Below are 17,212 nucleotides of genomic sequence, written 5' to 3'. Positions count from 1 at the left end.
TGAGTGTTAATGCAGAAAAGGTTGTAAGTTCATTCTTCATCTGTTAAATATTTCAAATTTATTGTTTTATCATTAACTCCTGGAATTTCTACACATACTGTGACGTGAATTAGCCCATTGTGTATTTCCTGTCATCTCAGCTTAAAATGGATTATGAGTTGTTTTTTTAAAGAAACAGGAATTTTTCTTTTTCTCTTAAAACATTCGTAATAGTCTGTGATACATATCTCCCCTCCCCCCCCAAAAAGAAAATTTTCCATTTGTATTTTTGTGCACAAGTTGATAAATTCCAAATTGGCCACCTCCTTGAGTTTGTTAATACTCAACAAATTTACAACCGAAGTTTTAAATTCTCCCATCTTTTTCTGGTCACAACCTAACATTCTACTTTTACTCATCTGTTCTACTGTGTCTGATCTCTGTCTACATTAACACATTGATCTCCCCTTTTTTGCCAGTCATCTTCATAATTTCACTTTCCTTTACTTCCTGATTAGTTATAATATTGTACTCTCCTCATTAGAACTCTCAATTCTCTTGGCTTATTTAGGATAAAAGCAAACTCCTTATAGCATGTGTACAAAACACAACCACACCCTCATATGAAGTCAACTTTTTCGTTGTTAACTGAGAGGCACCACAGGGAAGTTAGTTAAGAGCCATCTCTGGACCAGGCATGCCTGGGTTCTCGTCTCGTTTCTGTTCCTTACTTAACTATGTGAATTTGACTAAATTATTTAACTTACCTGTGTCTTAGTTTTTTTAATCAGTTAAATGACTTCTTATAATGATTAATTAAATAAACTTTGGCACTGTTCCACCTGAACCTGGGATAGAAATAGAGTTATCTTTACCAAACTGCATATAATTTCCTGAATATACTGTGCTATTTGATAGCTCTGTTCCCCTGTATCCTCTCACCCCCAGCTAAAATTTCCTCATAATCCTTTAAAATTAGTTAACATTACCCCTCTGTGAAGCTTTCTGTAACCATCCTGATAACCCCAGGTAATTTTTATGTCTCCTAAAATAGCTATCTTTTTGCCAGCAGTGTCTCTCACTGATTTGTTTATGTGCTTATTCCCAATACTACTAAACTGGGTTCTTATCAACATGGACTGGTCTTAATGAATTTTTATCATAATAGATTATCAGCAAATAATTGTTAAGTGAGACTGTGCATTGAAATTGTGAATGTGACAACCAGAATGATTTGATGTTTCTGGCTATTTTGTTACTCATCTTTTCCTTGGCACCTTATTTTTCGTTGACTTCTAGTATAAAAGAAATTTGGTTAAAAAAATATCTTCTAAAAGGTTATTCTGGAAAAAGATGAACCATTACCCTAACTTATATAATTGAGGTAATAATTGCCACCTTTATATGCACACATATTTATAAACAGTCCTTTATCATCTTTATTAACTTTCAGGAGCATGCCCATGCCATTCCCTTCTCCCTCTACCCCCGTGCCTACCCCACCCCTGCCTGCACATATTCCTAACCTCTAAGGGTCCCTATGAGACTTGCAACTAGGGGAGCAATGGGCAGCAGCAGCTGAGTCCCAGTGCACTCTCCCTACAGGGAGCATGTCTGTGTCATTCCCTTCCTCCACTTCTTCCCCCACAGGCATGAATTCCCTAACCTCTAAAGGAACCCAGACACTTGCAACCAGGGCAGGAATGGTCAGCAACAGCTTGTCCTGGGCTAACCCCCTGAACCTGTCTCCAAGGCCCCCTATTCTCTGACTTCCCAGTGAGCTGAGACAGCCCAGCTAGGCTACCCTGTGGCTTCTTCTATGCCCTTCCTTGTTTCATCTTTCCTAAGTATATTTTTGCTGTACTCAACAAATTATTGCTGCTTTTATTATTTTTAAATTTATCTTTATTGTCGAAAGTATGACAGATTTCTTCCCTTTTTTCCCCATTGACCCTCCACCCCTCACCCAGCCCTCCCAGGCCTTCACCACACAGTTGTCTGTGTCCATGGGTTATGCATATAAGGTCCCCAGTTAATCTCTCCCCACCCATTCCCACCCCCACCCCCGCCACCCGCGCCTTCCCTCGGAGATTCAGCAGTCTGTTTCATGCTCTGTCTCTGGATCTATTTTGTTCATCAGTTTATTTTGTTTATTAGATTTCACATTTAAGTGAGGTCATGTGATACTAATCTTTCTCTGATTGGCTTGTTTCACTTAGCATAATACTCTCCAGGTCCCTCTGTGCTGTTTCAAAGGGTAAGAGGTCCTTCTTTTTTATAGCTGCACTAGAGGCCCGGTGCACAAAAATTTGTGCTCTTGGGGGGGTCCCTCAGCCCAGCCTGTGCCTTCTCACAGTATGGGACCCCTCTGGGAATGACCACCTGCTGGCTTTGGACTGCTCCCTGGGGGATCGGGCCTATGCTGGCAGTCAGACATCCCTCTGGCAGCCCGGGAGCCCTTGGGGGATTTCCACTTGCCAGCAGGGAGCAGGCCTAAGCTGCAGTCTGACATCCTTAGTGCTGCTGAGGAGGCGGGAGAGGCTCCCACCACCACCGCTGTACTGGCAGCCGTCAGCCTGGCTTGTGGCTGAGCAGAGCTCCCCCTGTGGGAGCACACTGACCACCAGGGGGCAGCTCCTGCATTGAGCATCTGCCCCCTGGTGGTCAGTGTGTGTCATAGTGACCAGTCATTCCCAGTCATTCTGCTGTTAGGGTCAATTTGCATATTACCCTTTTATTATATAGGAGTGCCTGGCCAGCCTGGGTGAGGGGCTGAGGGCTGTTTTAGGACTGGCCACACCCCCTTCAGGGTGGGGGGTCCTGCTGGGGTGCCTGGCCAGTCTGGGTGAGGGGCTGATGGCAGTTTGCAGGCTGGCCAAGCCCCCCAGCAGGGACCCTCACCCCATGAGGGTGTGGCCAGCATGGGTGAGTGGCTGATGGCTGTTTGCAGGCTGGCCACAGCCCCTTCAGGGTAGAGGTCCCCGCTGGGGTGCCTGGCCAGCCTGGGTGAGGGGCTGATGGCTGTTTGCAGGTTGGCCACAGCCCCAAGCCACCTAAGCTCCCAGTCGAGGCTGGCTGAAAGCAGGTATCTGGGATTTGTTTATCTTCTATAATTGAAACTTTGTTGCCATGAGTGGAGGCCTCAGCTGGCTCAGGGCTGGCGGGAAGCTTGGCTTCCTCTATCACCCAGGCAACCAAGTCTCCTGCTTGCTCCAGCTTTGTGGCTGTCGGCCGCCATCTTGGTTGGGTTAATTTGCATATAGTCGCTCTGATTGGCTGGTGGGCGTGGCTTAGGGCATAGAGAAGGTATGGTCAATTAGCATCTTTGTCTTTTATTAGCATGTCATCTGCAAATAATGACATTTTTACTTCCTCCTTCCCAATTTGGATGCCTTTTATTTTTCTTCTTTTGTGATCTCTGTGGCAGGGACTTCCAGTTTTGTGTTGAGTAACAGTGGTGAAAGTGGACATTCCTATCTTGTTCCTGTTCTTAGGGGAAATGGTTTTAGTTTTTGCTCATTGAGTATGATGTTGGCTGTAGGTTTGTCATATATGGCCTTTATTATGTTGAGATCTGATCCCTCTATTGCCACTTTGCTGAGAGTTTTTATCAAAAAAGTGTGTTGGATTTTGTCAAATGCTTTTTCTGTATCAATGGATATGATCATGTGATTTTTGTCTTCCAATTTGTTTATGTGATGTATCACGTTTATTGATTTGTGAATATTGTACCAGCTTTGTATCCCCGGAATAAATCCCACTTGGCCATGGTATATGAACTTTTTATTGTATTGCGGAATCCAAATTGCTAATATTTTGTTGAGGATTTTAGCATCTGTGTTCATCAGGGATATTGGCCTATAATTCTCTTTCTTTGTAGTGTTTTTATCTGATTTTGGAATAAGGATAATGCTGGCTTCATTAAAAGAGCTTGGAAGTGTCCCTTCCTCTTGCATTTTTTTTTGGAATAGTGTGAGGATAGTTATTAGTCCTTCTTTGAATATTTGTTAAAACTCCCCTGTGAAGCCATAGGAACGCCTCCCCTGGGCTTTTGTTTGCTGGGAGTTTATTATTATTATTACTACTTCTATTTCATCAGTAGTTATCAGCCTATTCAGGTTTTGTGATTGGGTTTTGAAAGATTGTATTTTTCTAGGAATATGTCCATTTTGTCCCAGTTGTCCAGCTTGTTGAAATATACTTGTTCATAGTATTTTTCTACCATCTTTTGTATTTCTGTGGTATCAGTTATTATTTCACCTGTTTTATTTCTGATTGTATTTATTTGGGTCCTCTTTTTTTCTTGATGAGTTTGGCTAAAGGTTCATCAATCTTGTTTATCTTTTCAAAGAACCTGCTCTTGGTTTTAATGATCTTTTGTATTTCTTTTTAGTCTCTATGTCATTGATTTCTGCTCTCATCTTTATTATTTCCTTCTTTCTTATTATTCCAGGCTTTTCTTTTTGTTCTCTTTCTAGTTCTTTAAGTTGTAGGGTTAAATAGTTTATTATTAATTTTTCTTGGGTTTTTTTAGATAGACCTATAATGCTATGAATTTCCCTCTCAGGACTGAGTTCACTGTGTCCCATAGATTTTGGGTAGTTGTGTGTTCATTTTCATTTGTTTCCGGAAGGTTTTTTATTTCATCTTTGACCTCTTTGATAACCTATTCCTTGTTTATTGTGCTATTTAGCCTCCATGTGTTTGAGTGTTTTTATTGTAGTTGATTTTTAATTTCATTGTGATCCAAAAAGATGGTTAATATGTTTTCAATCTTCTTGAACTTATAGAGACTTAGTTTGTGTCCTAACATGTGGTCATTCTTTGAGAATGACCTGTGTGCACTTGAGAAGAATGTATATTCTATGGCTTCAGGTGAAATGTTCTAAAAACGTCAATTCCATCTGGTCTAGTGTGTTGTTTAGGATCACTATTTCCTTGTTGATTTTGTGTCTAGAAGAACTGTCCAATGACGTCAGTGGGGTGTTAAAGTTCCCTACTATGATTTTATTGCTCTCTATCTCCCTTAAAATCCTCAAGGAGTTTTTTCATATATTTGGGTGCTCCTGTATTGGGTGCACATATGTTTACCAGAGTTATATCCTCTTGTTGTATTGATCCCTTTTGTATCATGGAGTGGCCTTTATTATCTCTTGTTATGATCTTCACTTTGAAGTCTGTTTTGTCAGATATGTGTATTGCTACCCCAGCTTTTTAAAATTTCCATTTGCTTGAGAAATTTTTTTCCATCCCTTCACTTTCATTCTGTGTGTTTTGTTTTGAGGTGAGACTCTTGGAGACAGCATATATATGAGTCATGTTTTCTTATCTATTCAACTACCCTATATGCCTTTGATTGGAGCATTTAAGCCATTTACATTTAAGGGTACTATTGATAGGTAATTATTTGTTGCCATTCTTTTTCTTAATGCCTGTGTTCTTTTTCTCTCTATTCTTACATCAGTCCCTTTTGCATTTCATGTAGTGCTAGTTTGTTGGTAAAAAAATCTTTTAGCCTGTTTTGTCTATAAAGCTCTTCATTTCACCTTCAATTTTGAATTATAGCCTTGCTGGATAGAGTAGTCTTGAGTTCAATCCCCTTTCATTGCTTTGTATTTTTAATGCCTTTCCCTTCTGGCCTGAAGTGTTTCTATTGCGAAATCAGCTGATAGCTAAATGGGAGCTCGCTTGTAGGTAACTTTCTGTCTCTCTCTTGCAGCCTTCAAGATTTTTATTTTGTCTTTAATGTTTGCCATTTTAATTATGATGTGTCCAGGTTTGGATCTTTTGGGGGTCATCTTGATTGGGTCTCTCTTTGTTTCCTGAACTTGAATGACTTTTTCCTTCACCAGGTTAGGGAAATTTTCTGCCATTATTTCTTCATCAGGTTTTCTATTACTTTCTAGAATCTACTACTTCTGGTATCCCTATGATGCAAATGTTGTTATGTTTCAGTTGTCCCAAAGCTCCCTTATACTCTTGCTTTTTATTTTTATTTTTCATTTGCTTTTCTGAATGGGTGATTTTTCCTACCTTGTTTTCTAATTCCTTGATTCAATCCTCAGCTTGTTCTAGTCTACTATTGAATCCTTCTAGGGCAGTGATGGCGAACCTATGACACGCGTGTCAGAGGTGACACGCGAACTCATTTTTTTGGTTGATTTTTCTTTGTTAAATGGCATTTAAGTATATAAAATAAATATCAAAAATATAAATCTTTGTTTTACTATGGTTGCAAATATCAAAAAATTTCTATATGTGACACGACACCAGAGTTAAGTTAGGGTTTTTCAAAATGCTGACACACCGAGCTCAAAAGGTTCGCCATCACTGTTCTAGGGTGTTCTTTATTTCAGCAATGTCATTCCTCATTTCCAATTTATTCTTATTTATTATTCCAACCTGTCTTTTCATATTGGTGTAGCTCTCATTAAGTCCCTTATAATTCTCATTTAATTGCTTGTAGTTCTCACTGAATTGCTTGAGAACACCTATTACCATTACTTTGAATTCTTTATCTGACAAATTGCTTGCCTCCATTTCATTTAGTTCCTTTTCTGGTGATTCCTCCTTTTCTTTCATTTAGGGTTGTTTCTTCATCTCCACATTTTTTATGTTCCTTTGTTTTTGTTTCTATGTATTAGATCAAACTACTTTGCCTCCCAGACTTTGTGGGTTGGTCTTATGTAGTAGGTTTTTGTGGGACCCAGTGGTACAGTCTCTTAGATTACCTGAGCTGGGGGCTCTAGGATGACCCTTGTTTGAGTTATTTGGGTTCTTAGGTTGTAATTGGGTCATGAATATTATCCCGTTTTTTAAGATGGAATCTTCTCTGAGCCTGGCTGACTGTGAGGCTCACCCCTTACCACATTCTTCGAGCTCTTGTGGAGGTACTGACCAAACAAACCAAAATAAGAAACAAAACAAAAACATACACAAGACCCCTGCCACACCAACAAAAGCAACCACAAGGGAAGAGAGAATTAGGAAAGAGAAGACAGAACAAGAAAGATAGAAAAAAAGAAAAAAATATGAGCTGAAAACAAACACACACAAAAAAGCACAAACCAAAACAAGTAAAAGGGCGGAAGGAATATGTAAATGCTAAGCTGAAATAAAGAAAATAAGAATAAAGAATTAGAGGAATAGGGGGAAGAAAAATGGTTTAAAATAATGGAGGAAGAGCCCTAGTTGGTTTGGCTCACTGGATAGAGCGTCGGACTGCGGACTGAAGAGTCCCAGGTTTGATTCCAGTCAAGGGCATGTACGTTGGTTGCGTACATCCCCCTACTGGGGATGTGCAGGAGGCAGCCGATTGATGCTTCTCTCTCATCGATGTTTCTAACTCTCTATCCCTCTCCCTTCCTCTCTGTAAAAAATCAATAAAATATATTTAAAAAATAAATAAATAAAATAAAATAATGGAGGAAGAAAAATGAAAAAAATTTTTGAATTGGAAAATAAAGGAGAAGGCAGATAGACCTATAATAAGAAAAGAAAAATAAAGATGAAAAAGCATGAAAAAAAGCAGAGAGAGGAAGAAAGGGAAAAAAAATTGAGTAGTGAAAAAAAGAAAAAAGAATAACAAATGGAATAGGAAAAGGGAAGAGGAAAATTAGATATATGATTGAAATAATAGAGACTAGAATAATAAAAAATCAGTTAAGCAGATAGATGAAGGTAAATTAAGAAAGGAAATAAAAGAAAGGAAAGATAAAAATAAAAAAGAAAAGAAAAAGATGATCAAAGAGAAGGAAAAAGAAAAAGAAAGTGAAACGGCACTCATTTCAGTAGTTTAGTTCCCCGTGGGGACCCCTTTGAATCCTAGTCTTATGCTGGCTAACTTGTCTGTCTACCAATTCTGGGCTTCCTGTGAGGTACTTTAGTGCTAACCACTGTCAGAAATTGCCCTCCTTTGGCTTTCAGCAATCTGCTTGAAGTTCCAAGTGATCCACCATTTATGTATGTCTCCACTGGACTTGGCTGCAAGCAGGAGGGCCCTCTAAAATAGGTGTGTTAGCAGCATGGGCCCAGGGTTGGGTCAGCAAACTTCCCGTTTCCCTGTGCCCCTTCTATTTGCCTGCTAGCCACTTCTGCCTGCTAGTCAGCTGTCAATCTTAATCACTCAAAAGTCAGTTTCTGAAAGTGCTTTAGGCAGGGGAGGTGCTATTTAGCTTTCAGGGAATGTGGTGGGTGTGTTTCCCTGTCCCAGAGCTACTCTGGGAGTGACCCAAAATATTTCCCTGTCCTAGGCTGGGCAGAGATCCTTGTATGGAGTCCAGTGGAATCGACTAGAAACTTAGAGTTTCTATCAGCTCTCCTGTGTGGAGAAATTACCAGTCAAGTTCCCAGGATGGTGGGGTGGATGCCCCCTCCCCCCCCCAATCCAGTCACTGCTGCTTCCTGAGACTGTTCAAACTCATGGACTTAACTTCTGCAAAGGTCAAAATGCAGGGTGTGGCTAGCAGGGCTCCAGAGGGTGGGGTGGGCTGTATCACCTCAGGCGGGGTTTCTCTTTTGTTTCTCTCCTGCTGTTATTCAGGAAAAATGGCCATTTCAGTTCAGGGGCATATGACCAAATGCCAGGACTCCTGGCTGCTGCTTTTCCACGTCTTCCCCTAATGCTTCCCACTCAGGCCTCTCCTTAGGCACCTTAAGTCCATTCCTCCATCCCTGCATCGAAGCCTTCAATAGCTACAAATGAAGACTCTTGTGCTCTGCATTTAGAAAAACATGCAAAAAAACAAAAAAACGAAACTGCAGCATTCTCTCTGACTGGCTGTGGTCTACCTCTACCGGCTCCAGACTCTGCCATGACCAGCAGCCCTGCCACCTTTCACAGTTGGTTGTTACGTAGGCCATTGGTCTCGGCTCTGGTGCTCTGGGCTATGGAGCCCAGCCTGGGTTCGGGCCTCAGACCTTCCTGTAGTCGGGCGCTCCCTCCTCACACTAGGGCAGCCACCCCTGGGAGCTGGGTCAGCTCCTCTTGCGACCTTGCCCTTCCAACTGGTCTCCAGGTGTTTTCTGTCCTTCCTTCATATAAGTTTCCTTCGCAGTTGGTAATTCCAGGTGTATGTTTCCCACTTTAGTTTTATTTCCAGTCTGGCCCTGGGAGGAGATGTAATAAGAAAGGTCTGCCTATTCAGCTACCATTTTTTCTTTCTCTTCTCTATTGCTTCTTAAGATCAAATGTTCTTTCCCTTCTTGGCTTGAACTGCTTACCTGGGCTTCTACCTGCTCTCTATACTCTTACTTTTCATTGACACAAATTAGAAAGCCAATCTGGACTTTTTCTGAGGATCTGCCCCACTCTAGCTAGTATAATGAAAAAGGAGGAAAGCAGATTGAAAATGAGGAAATAGAACTGCCTCTTTTTACAGACAACATATAGTTATCTGTAAATACATTTTGTATGTATGTAGATAATCCTAAAATTGTCTATAGAAAGTTACTAGAACTAATGAGTGAGTTTAGTATGACCATAGGATGAAAGGTTGGTATACATAAATCACTTTCACCTCTACATACTAGCAGTGATCAATTGGGAACTAAAAAAATTTTAAAGTCCCATTTACAGTAGCACCAAAAATTTAAAATATTTAGGCATATACCTAAAAAAGTATGAACAAGATTTATATATTGAAATCTATAAAACATTGATGAGAGAAAAAAAGCCAAAGATCTAAATAAATGGAGAGATAAACAATACTCATGGAAAAAGACTCCATAATTTTACAGTGTCAAGTTGCCACAAATTCAACACAATCCCAATCAAAATTCCAGCAGACTAAGTACATTTTATCTCAAATGTTAAAAAAAAACAACTGCTTTTTTTTTTTTTTTTTTTAAATAGAAACTGCCTACAGTGGAGCTTGCTGCTTTGTGATATGGGGAGTTCCTTATCATTTGAAAATTTCAGAGATTAGTAAAATACCTCTTCTCAAAGATGTTGTGTGGGAAAATACAGCAGTAGATGAGAAATTGAATTAGATGATCTACTTTATCCTTCTGGTTCACAATATTAATGGATGTTATTCATAAGTGTGTGATTACAACTTTGGGGCAAGGTGAAATGGAGTTAGGGAGTTACTACAATATTCAGGCTTTTTCTAATACACTTAACTTTCCCCAAAGATCCTATCACTTTTCCTCCCATCCTTAAGAACCATTTCTTGTAATGAGGGATGTTACTAATTGGGAGTATGTTGTGTAAATGAACTGTTTTAAGGTCTCTGACTATCACATTTATATTACTTTTTTGGGGGGGGATATACATTAAGTTGACTGAAAAGAAAGATAATGTCAGTTTTCTTAACTCTTTTTTGAATTTTAATTATGTTCCTTCCAAAATGGTATAAATCATAGGGAAATAGCCTTTAATATTCATTTTAGCTTAGAACATTCATATTATCAATTTCTTCAATATAATCAATTTACTATATATTTCTCAACAAGAAAATTCAGAAATTATCTTAAAAATTAAAGTTATTCTTCTAATTATACCAGAATGTCAATTTTTAAAGAAATTATGTTCCTGACATATATTTTAAATATATATTTAGGTGTTTATAAAAATATGTGAAAACCTCAAATAAGTAAAACACCTATGAATTCTGTGATTTAAAAAAAATTGCTTGAAATATGAATAACTACCTATCTTTATTTTCATTAATATCTTCATTTCCTTTCTCTTTTAAAGCCCAACCTGAATTCCTGAAGCAGCCTACTAATATATATGCTCATGAATCTATGGATATTGTATTTGAATGTGAAGTGACTGGGAAACCAACTCCAACTGTGAAGTGGGTCAAGAATGGGGATATGGTTATCCCAAGTGATTACTTTAAGATTGTAGTAAGTACTTTTTAAAAGAAGGACACTTATCTCTGAAACCTTTAAATGTCTTTGAATGTAATTATCAAGAGACTTGGTATCTTATATATATACCAGTTTATATACTGCCGACAAAGATAGAAAAATTAACACAGAATATAATCTCTTCATTGGATGATGGGAAAGCCTGAGCCCAGAAATATTTTGGTAGCTTATATAAGATCACATAGCAAATAGTACTAGGTCTAGTATTCCTGCTAAACATTCTAGCACTGTTAAACACAGCTGCCACCATTTTCTGGGTAATGATGATTATGTGTGTGCATGCGCGTGTGTGCATGCACATGCATCAATTGTCTTTATGTCTCTCAAGGAGCAGAAATCTGTCCTTCATATACTGATGTTCAGGCCCTTCAAAATAAGTATTACCCAGTGTTGGACAGTTATTGTGGCAACATATGTGAAGATTTTTTTAGAAAATAAATGCAAAAATTAAATAATGAGTGTTAAATATATTTAAGAATATTCAGCCATTACTACTTTTTACTTTATATTAAGTACATTTTTAATAAAGATTGTCTATTATTATCATTATCTAACATCTTAGTAATCAAATTATCTAGGTTTTAGTAACAAGGATTAATGATGTATCTTTAGATACATGAGATTCATAGAAATAATCAGAAATAATTATGGTTGTTAAAGACTTACTGTCATAAATTTCTCATATATGTAGGGGTATATTTTCTGTTTTCAAAATGTGTACTCATAAGTTACAAAAAGTAATTCATAATATTTAAATATAACTAAAAAGCAATGTTTATGGTTAAAGTAGCATTTTTTACTCTTAGTATTTTTAAAAAGCTTAAAACCATATTGTACTATATCAATAACAGTAACAATAGTTGACATCCATATAAGTGTGGATAGTTTTCTTTATAATTTAAGGAAAGCTTCGTGTATATGCAACCTGATTTAACTTAGTATAGACTAATCTATCAGAGATATTGATATTAAAAATAATATTTAAAAAATGCCTTGAATTCACAAATTTTGACTTTCACTACGGTCACATGATATTGCATGCCAGATATTTTTCCAAGCAAAGGTGTAAGTTTGCAAACATTGTGGATACGACTTTTCCATGAATATTAAATTCTTAATTGTTAATGACAGTGTTTCCTGTTTTAACACATTAAGTGCCCAGTCAGTCACCGGTGACTGACACTATACGTTCTGTCCGGAAGACAAAACAGGCTGGGCACTTAATGTGAGTCAATACCTTGTCAATAAAATTGAGTTAACATGTGCATAGGTGGATATTATTCAGTACCTGAATCAGACAATTTTACTTGTTTTTTCTTCCCAGAAAAGGCATATAATTGGGATTTTGGACTGTTTATCAATTGAATCATAAAATTGTACATATGTTTTTCTTCTTCAGAAGGAACATAATCTTCAAGTTTTGGGTCTGGTGAAGTCAGACGAAGGGTTCTATCAATGCATTGCTGAGAATGATGTTGGAAATGCACAAGCTGGAGCCCAACTGATAATCCTTGAACATGGTAAGAGGGACTGAAATAATAAGAGGGAAGAGGAAGACTATATATTTGAGAACTAGTACCTATCACTTCAGGATATCTAATAATTAATGTCCTAGTTGTAAGGGGCAACATATGGCATAACCAAGAGAAAAAATAGCTGTCTAAATAATTTTTGTTTAAGATGACACAAAAAAACAATTTTAGCTAATGAGAAAAAATTGGAGTTAAAAAAGGAAAACTGAACAATTACGGTCTTACAAAAATGAATGTTCTTCAAAATTCAATCATTTTAATCTCACAAATATATTCCTACTCTATTAAAGTAGAATACTAAAAGCAATATTAATTTTGCATTGAATTTTTCCAAAATAAAATTTGCCTTTTATGATTTTCACAAAAAATACTTTTTATAAATTCAGACAACATCCTATATAATAAAAGGGTAATATGCAAATTCACCCTAATGGCAGAACAACTAGAACAACCGCTGGACCAGTCACTGTGAGGCACACTGACCACCTCTTGGTCCCTTTCCTGGGCCAGCAGGCTCCAATCGCCTGATGGCACCCACTGTGGGGGTGGGGCTGACGAGCGGGCAGGAACAGCCAACCTCTCAGTCCCTTCCCCGGGCAGTCAGGCACCGATCACCCGATGGTGAACAGGGAACCAGGGGTGGGTGATGGTGGGGGGTGGGGCCAGCTGTGGGCAGCTGGGGAAGATGGTCCTGATTGCAGGCCAGGCCTAGGGACCGTACCCACGCACAGATTTCATGCGCCAAGCCTCTAGTGAAAAATAAAAAGGGGTGGAGGACCTCACCCTATTTCAGTCAGGGTCAATTCTGAGGAAACAACACAGTAATTTCAAAACCTAAAAAACTCTAGCAGGAAATTGGAGTAACAAGGGGTTAGCTAGAAAGAAGTGAAGAGAACTTTAACAAATATAAGAATGGCAGATAGAAGGAGCAGCTACAACCTCTAGGTCTGAGAAAGAGTTCAGGAAGATTATCCCTTGGGGCTGAGATTTAGACCATGTTGGAGAGGGTGTGGCCATGGTTCCCTGGATGACAGAGAAGTGGCTGTGCTGTCTTGCTTGCAGTGGAAACTTGCTCAAAACCCGTTGACTAGTGTGCTGGGGTGTCTACTGTGCAGAGGCGGTGTCTCACTGAAGTCATTCTGCTACAAAACCACCTGAAGGTTGGGGTGTTGGTGGAAGTAGCCTCCAGCACCTGTACTGATAAAGTGTAACTCTTGTGTCAGCTGGCAAAGGAAAAACATTTAAAGGGGCAGGTTTATTTTTGCAGAGCAGGCAATGTGGTATGAATTTGAAGCTGAGAGGCAATAAACTAACTGGCACATGCTCCAAATCCTGTCACTTAGGAGTACTGCAGGTGAACACAGGTGATTATCCTATATAATAAAAGGCTAATATGCAAATTGTCCCCTCGACCAGGAGTTCAACCAGGGGGCGGGCTGGCCGGCCAACCGCCCACATCCCCTACCCCCCACCGGCTCCGCCCCCAATAGGCCCCAATCGGGGCGGGCCAGACATACCCTACCCTTGCACGAATTCGTGTACCAGGCCTCTAGTGAATTATAACCTGTTTTTTTGCAGCAGCATGCTGTGGCATCTTTCCATGTAAATAGAGATCTGCACCAACATTTGTCATTGCTGAATAGTGTATGTACATTTTATGTAAAAGATTCCCTGTTGGTTAGCATTTAAACTGTTTTTCCTATTTTTAACCATCATGAACAGTGCTTGCTGAATTTCTTTTTTTAAAAAATATATTTTACTGATTTTTTACAGAGAGGAGGGGAGAGGGATAGAGAGTTAGAAACATCGATGAGAGAAACATCGATCAGCTGCCTCCTGCACACCCCCTACTGGAGATGTGCCCGCAACCAAGGTACATGCCCTTGACTGGAATCGAACCTGGGACCGTTCAGTCCGCAGGCTGATGTTCTATCCACTGAGCCAAACTGGTTAGGGCCTGAATTTCTTTATATGACTTTCTCATATTGAATTACTAAAAGTTGAGTTATTGGGTAGCAGTTCTGTGTTAAATTGATAAAGATACCCATTGGGTGTATTATTTATTTCTTTTAGCAAGAAAAGCATTTTTCATTTTTTGCATTTCTTAAGAATGCATGAAAAAGATGTCATATTAGACATCTGCTCTGGTGTCTGAGTCAAGTGAGTTCAGATTCCACTGTGGTCCCAGCCACATAGCCTCGCCAGGAAAGCTAATTGGCAAAAATGGTACCTGCTCTGGTTTTCACTAAAATAACATATAGGATTTATATATGCTATTTCTTGAAAATGTATTTGATAGTACTATTATAAAAAGGCATTAAATATATTACTCTTTTTCTTCACTTGTCTCCCATTGAAAATGATTTACTAAAAGCATGTTGCCTTCACATCTTGGCAAAATGCCTGAATATGATTACCAGTTAAGGCACTAACAAAATTAGTAAGGTAGATGTCCTTATTTCTTTTTAAGTGTCAGTGATTTTCCTTAGTAAACTTTGTGACTCTCTTGGGGTTATTTACGTGGAGCTAAATAAAGGGACCTCAGCATATTTTTGTTTGGGATTACCATCATAGATTTAACTCTAAGTATAAATGGCTTCTATGCTAAGAGTCCCCAAACTAATCCTCTGAAAATGCTCGGATGTCATAATAACTATAGTTGTAGCATGTGTTTTTTCCTTGAGACGTTTCAAAAAACAGTGTTTTGTGGGCTGGTGAAATTTTTAGTGCCCTTGTCAGGGATGCATTAAGGATACATAGGTTATGGGAAGGAAAGTGTCATTTTATTAATTTTGCTATTTTAATTTACAAAATAAATATATATGTAGGAAAGCTAAAAGAGAAGATACAAGATCTGATCTCTGCCTTTCTGGAGAGAGGTGTAAGAGATATGTATGATAAAAAGTGTTATTTTTCTAGTATAAATAAAGCAGTGTACAATTGAATTTTGTTTGTATGATCAGGGAAGTTTTTTCATGGAAAGCGGCCCTTGAATGATAACATTTCCAGATGCTAAAAGGAGGACCTGGATCAGTATGGAATAGAGTACCTGTTCCTGTAGGAAGGTGGCCTCTAAAGGCAGAATAGGATCAGATTGCTCATGGCCTTCATTTTAAACATCAAAGCACCTGGCCGGCGTGGCTCAATGATTGAGTGTTGACCTATAAACCAGGAGGTCATGGTTCAATTCCTGGTCAGGGAACATGCCTGGGTTGTGGGCTTGATCCCCAGTGTGGGGTGTGCAGGAGGCAGCTGATCAATGATTCTCTCTCGTCATTGCTTTCTCTCTCTCTCCCCCTCTCCCCCTCTCCCTTCCTCTCTGGAAATAAATAAATAAATAAAAAATAACATCAAAGAAATACTGTAGTAAGGCAGTCTGATGATAAAGTCAGGTTGAAGTAGAAAACAGAGTTTAGGAGGCTGGTTGAAGGAATATTGTTTTATGTAAGAGACCATTGAAAGATGATAAGTATTTATACTAGAGAAATAGAGAAAAAGTATCCTAATAAAGATGTTAGTGATTTATCTAATTCAGACTTTATCAACTGTGATTGGACATTAAACATCATTGAAGAAAAGTCAGAGATACTTCTAAACTTTTATCTGGATGATGCCTTTACAAAGATAGAAAAGGGAAGTGAGTCAAAGTGGAAGGGGACTTCTACTTGTACTCAGGATGTAAAAAGTATGCACAGAACCTCTCACCCTCACCTACAATAAAAAAGGTGGGTGATTTACAAAGTCATAATTTCTCTGAGTTCATCAGAGAGCTGAGCTTGCAAAGCAACCAAGTACATTAATCTAAATTCCAAAGAGTTGGCAACCCTCTCCCCCAAAGAATGGGCCATGATTTGTTTCATCTTTGGCAGGGCAGGAGAAAAAGAGATGACTACAATAAAAGTAGATAAGAAGAAATCAGCTGAAATTTTAACTGATTTTTAAAGACTAAGTATGGACTAGTTTGGAATGTCTTGGGGCTTCTGATAAAAGAGGAATTCACACTTGCTTTCAAATACATTTCCTTGGGGCTCAACAGGATACTTACTATTGAGATTGGGTACAAGGTGGAGACTCAGGGACTCAGTCATGTAGAGATTAAGGAGGTGATCTGTGGCTGCTGGATAGAAGCACAAAGTCCCTCCTATTTACTCAGACTCCTTTAAGCCTCAAAAAATGGGGGATGGGCAGAAAACCTTTTTTGATACATTTCTGGAGGGAGATTAGAAGCAAAAATCCTTCTTCAGTGGGGAGGAACCCTCTGATCTCCAGGACACGGCCAAAGATGCATTGCTGCTATAGAAAAGAAGACCCTTTACTCTGAATAAGATGCAGAAAACTATTTTGGGCCACTGTATCCTACACCAATACCTAGGGAGAGGTGTTTTACTAGTGGCGGAAGAGTAGGGAGGGTAGCACTGAAAACCAACACAAATACAAAGCAGATTTTGGCTGCCATAGGAAGGAGAGCTGCATGGTCTACCCAATACTGACACTAGACCAGGACAACTGAAAATCCCACCTGCTGCTTCCATGTGCCACCACCAGGTGACAGACAAGCTTTCTACTGCTGGTGGTATTGGTCAAGAACAGGGAGAGAGATCCTCTGTGATATAAGGATACAGGAATGGGTGAAAGCTGAGAGGAAAATTAAGAAAAACTCTCCAACTCATCTCTTACCTTAAGCACCTGACAGTGGTGTCTATCAGTAGAAGAATTGGACCCCCGTGGTGTGCTGAAAGTAACTATGACAACTATAAAATCTATGTCAGGCTCAATTCCTATTTAAATTGACTAAACCCCTCCACACTTGACAGAAGAGTAGG

The 17,212-nt window shown here is 39.0% G+C and overlaps 1 protein-coding gene across 9 annotated transcripts in view; it reads left to right on the top strand.

Annotated features, from left to right (window-relative positions):
* Positions 1–17,212, top strand: part of NEO1 (neogenin 1) — a 260,875-nt gene that overhangs the window by 124,122 nt on the left and 119,541 nt on the right. For all 9 annotated transcript variants that reach the window (XM_070430757.1, XM_070430775.1, XM_070430727.1 and 6 more), the window contains exons 6-7: positions 10,679–10,833; positions 12,257–12,377. In XM_070430757.1, the coding sequence (XP_070286858.1) occupies positions 10,679–10,833; positions 12,257–12,377 (276 nt within the window). The remainder of the gene's footprint in view (positions 1–10,678; positions 10,834–12,256; positions 12,378–17,212) is intronic.

The sequence above is a fragment of the Myotis yumanensis genome, unplaced genomic scaffold, assembly GCF_028538775.1.
Source record: "Myotis yumanensis isolate MYYU_CA2020_CCGP unplaced genomic scaffold, mMyoYum1.0.hap1 SCAF_1, whole genome shotgun sequence".
Classification (NCBI taxonomy): domain Eukaryota; kingdom Metazoa; phylum Chordata; class Mammalia; order Chiroptera; family Vespertilionidae; genus Myotis; species Myotis yumanensis.
This window is presented reverse-complemented; position numbering and strand designations above follow the sequence as displayed.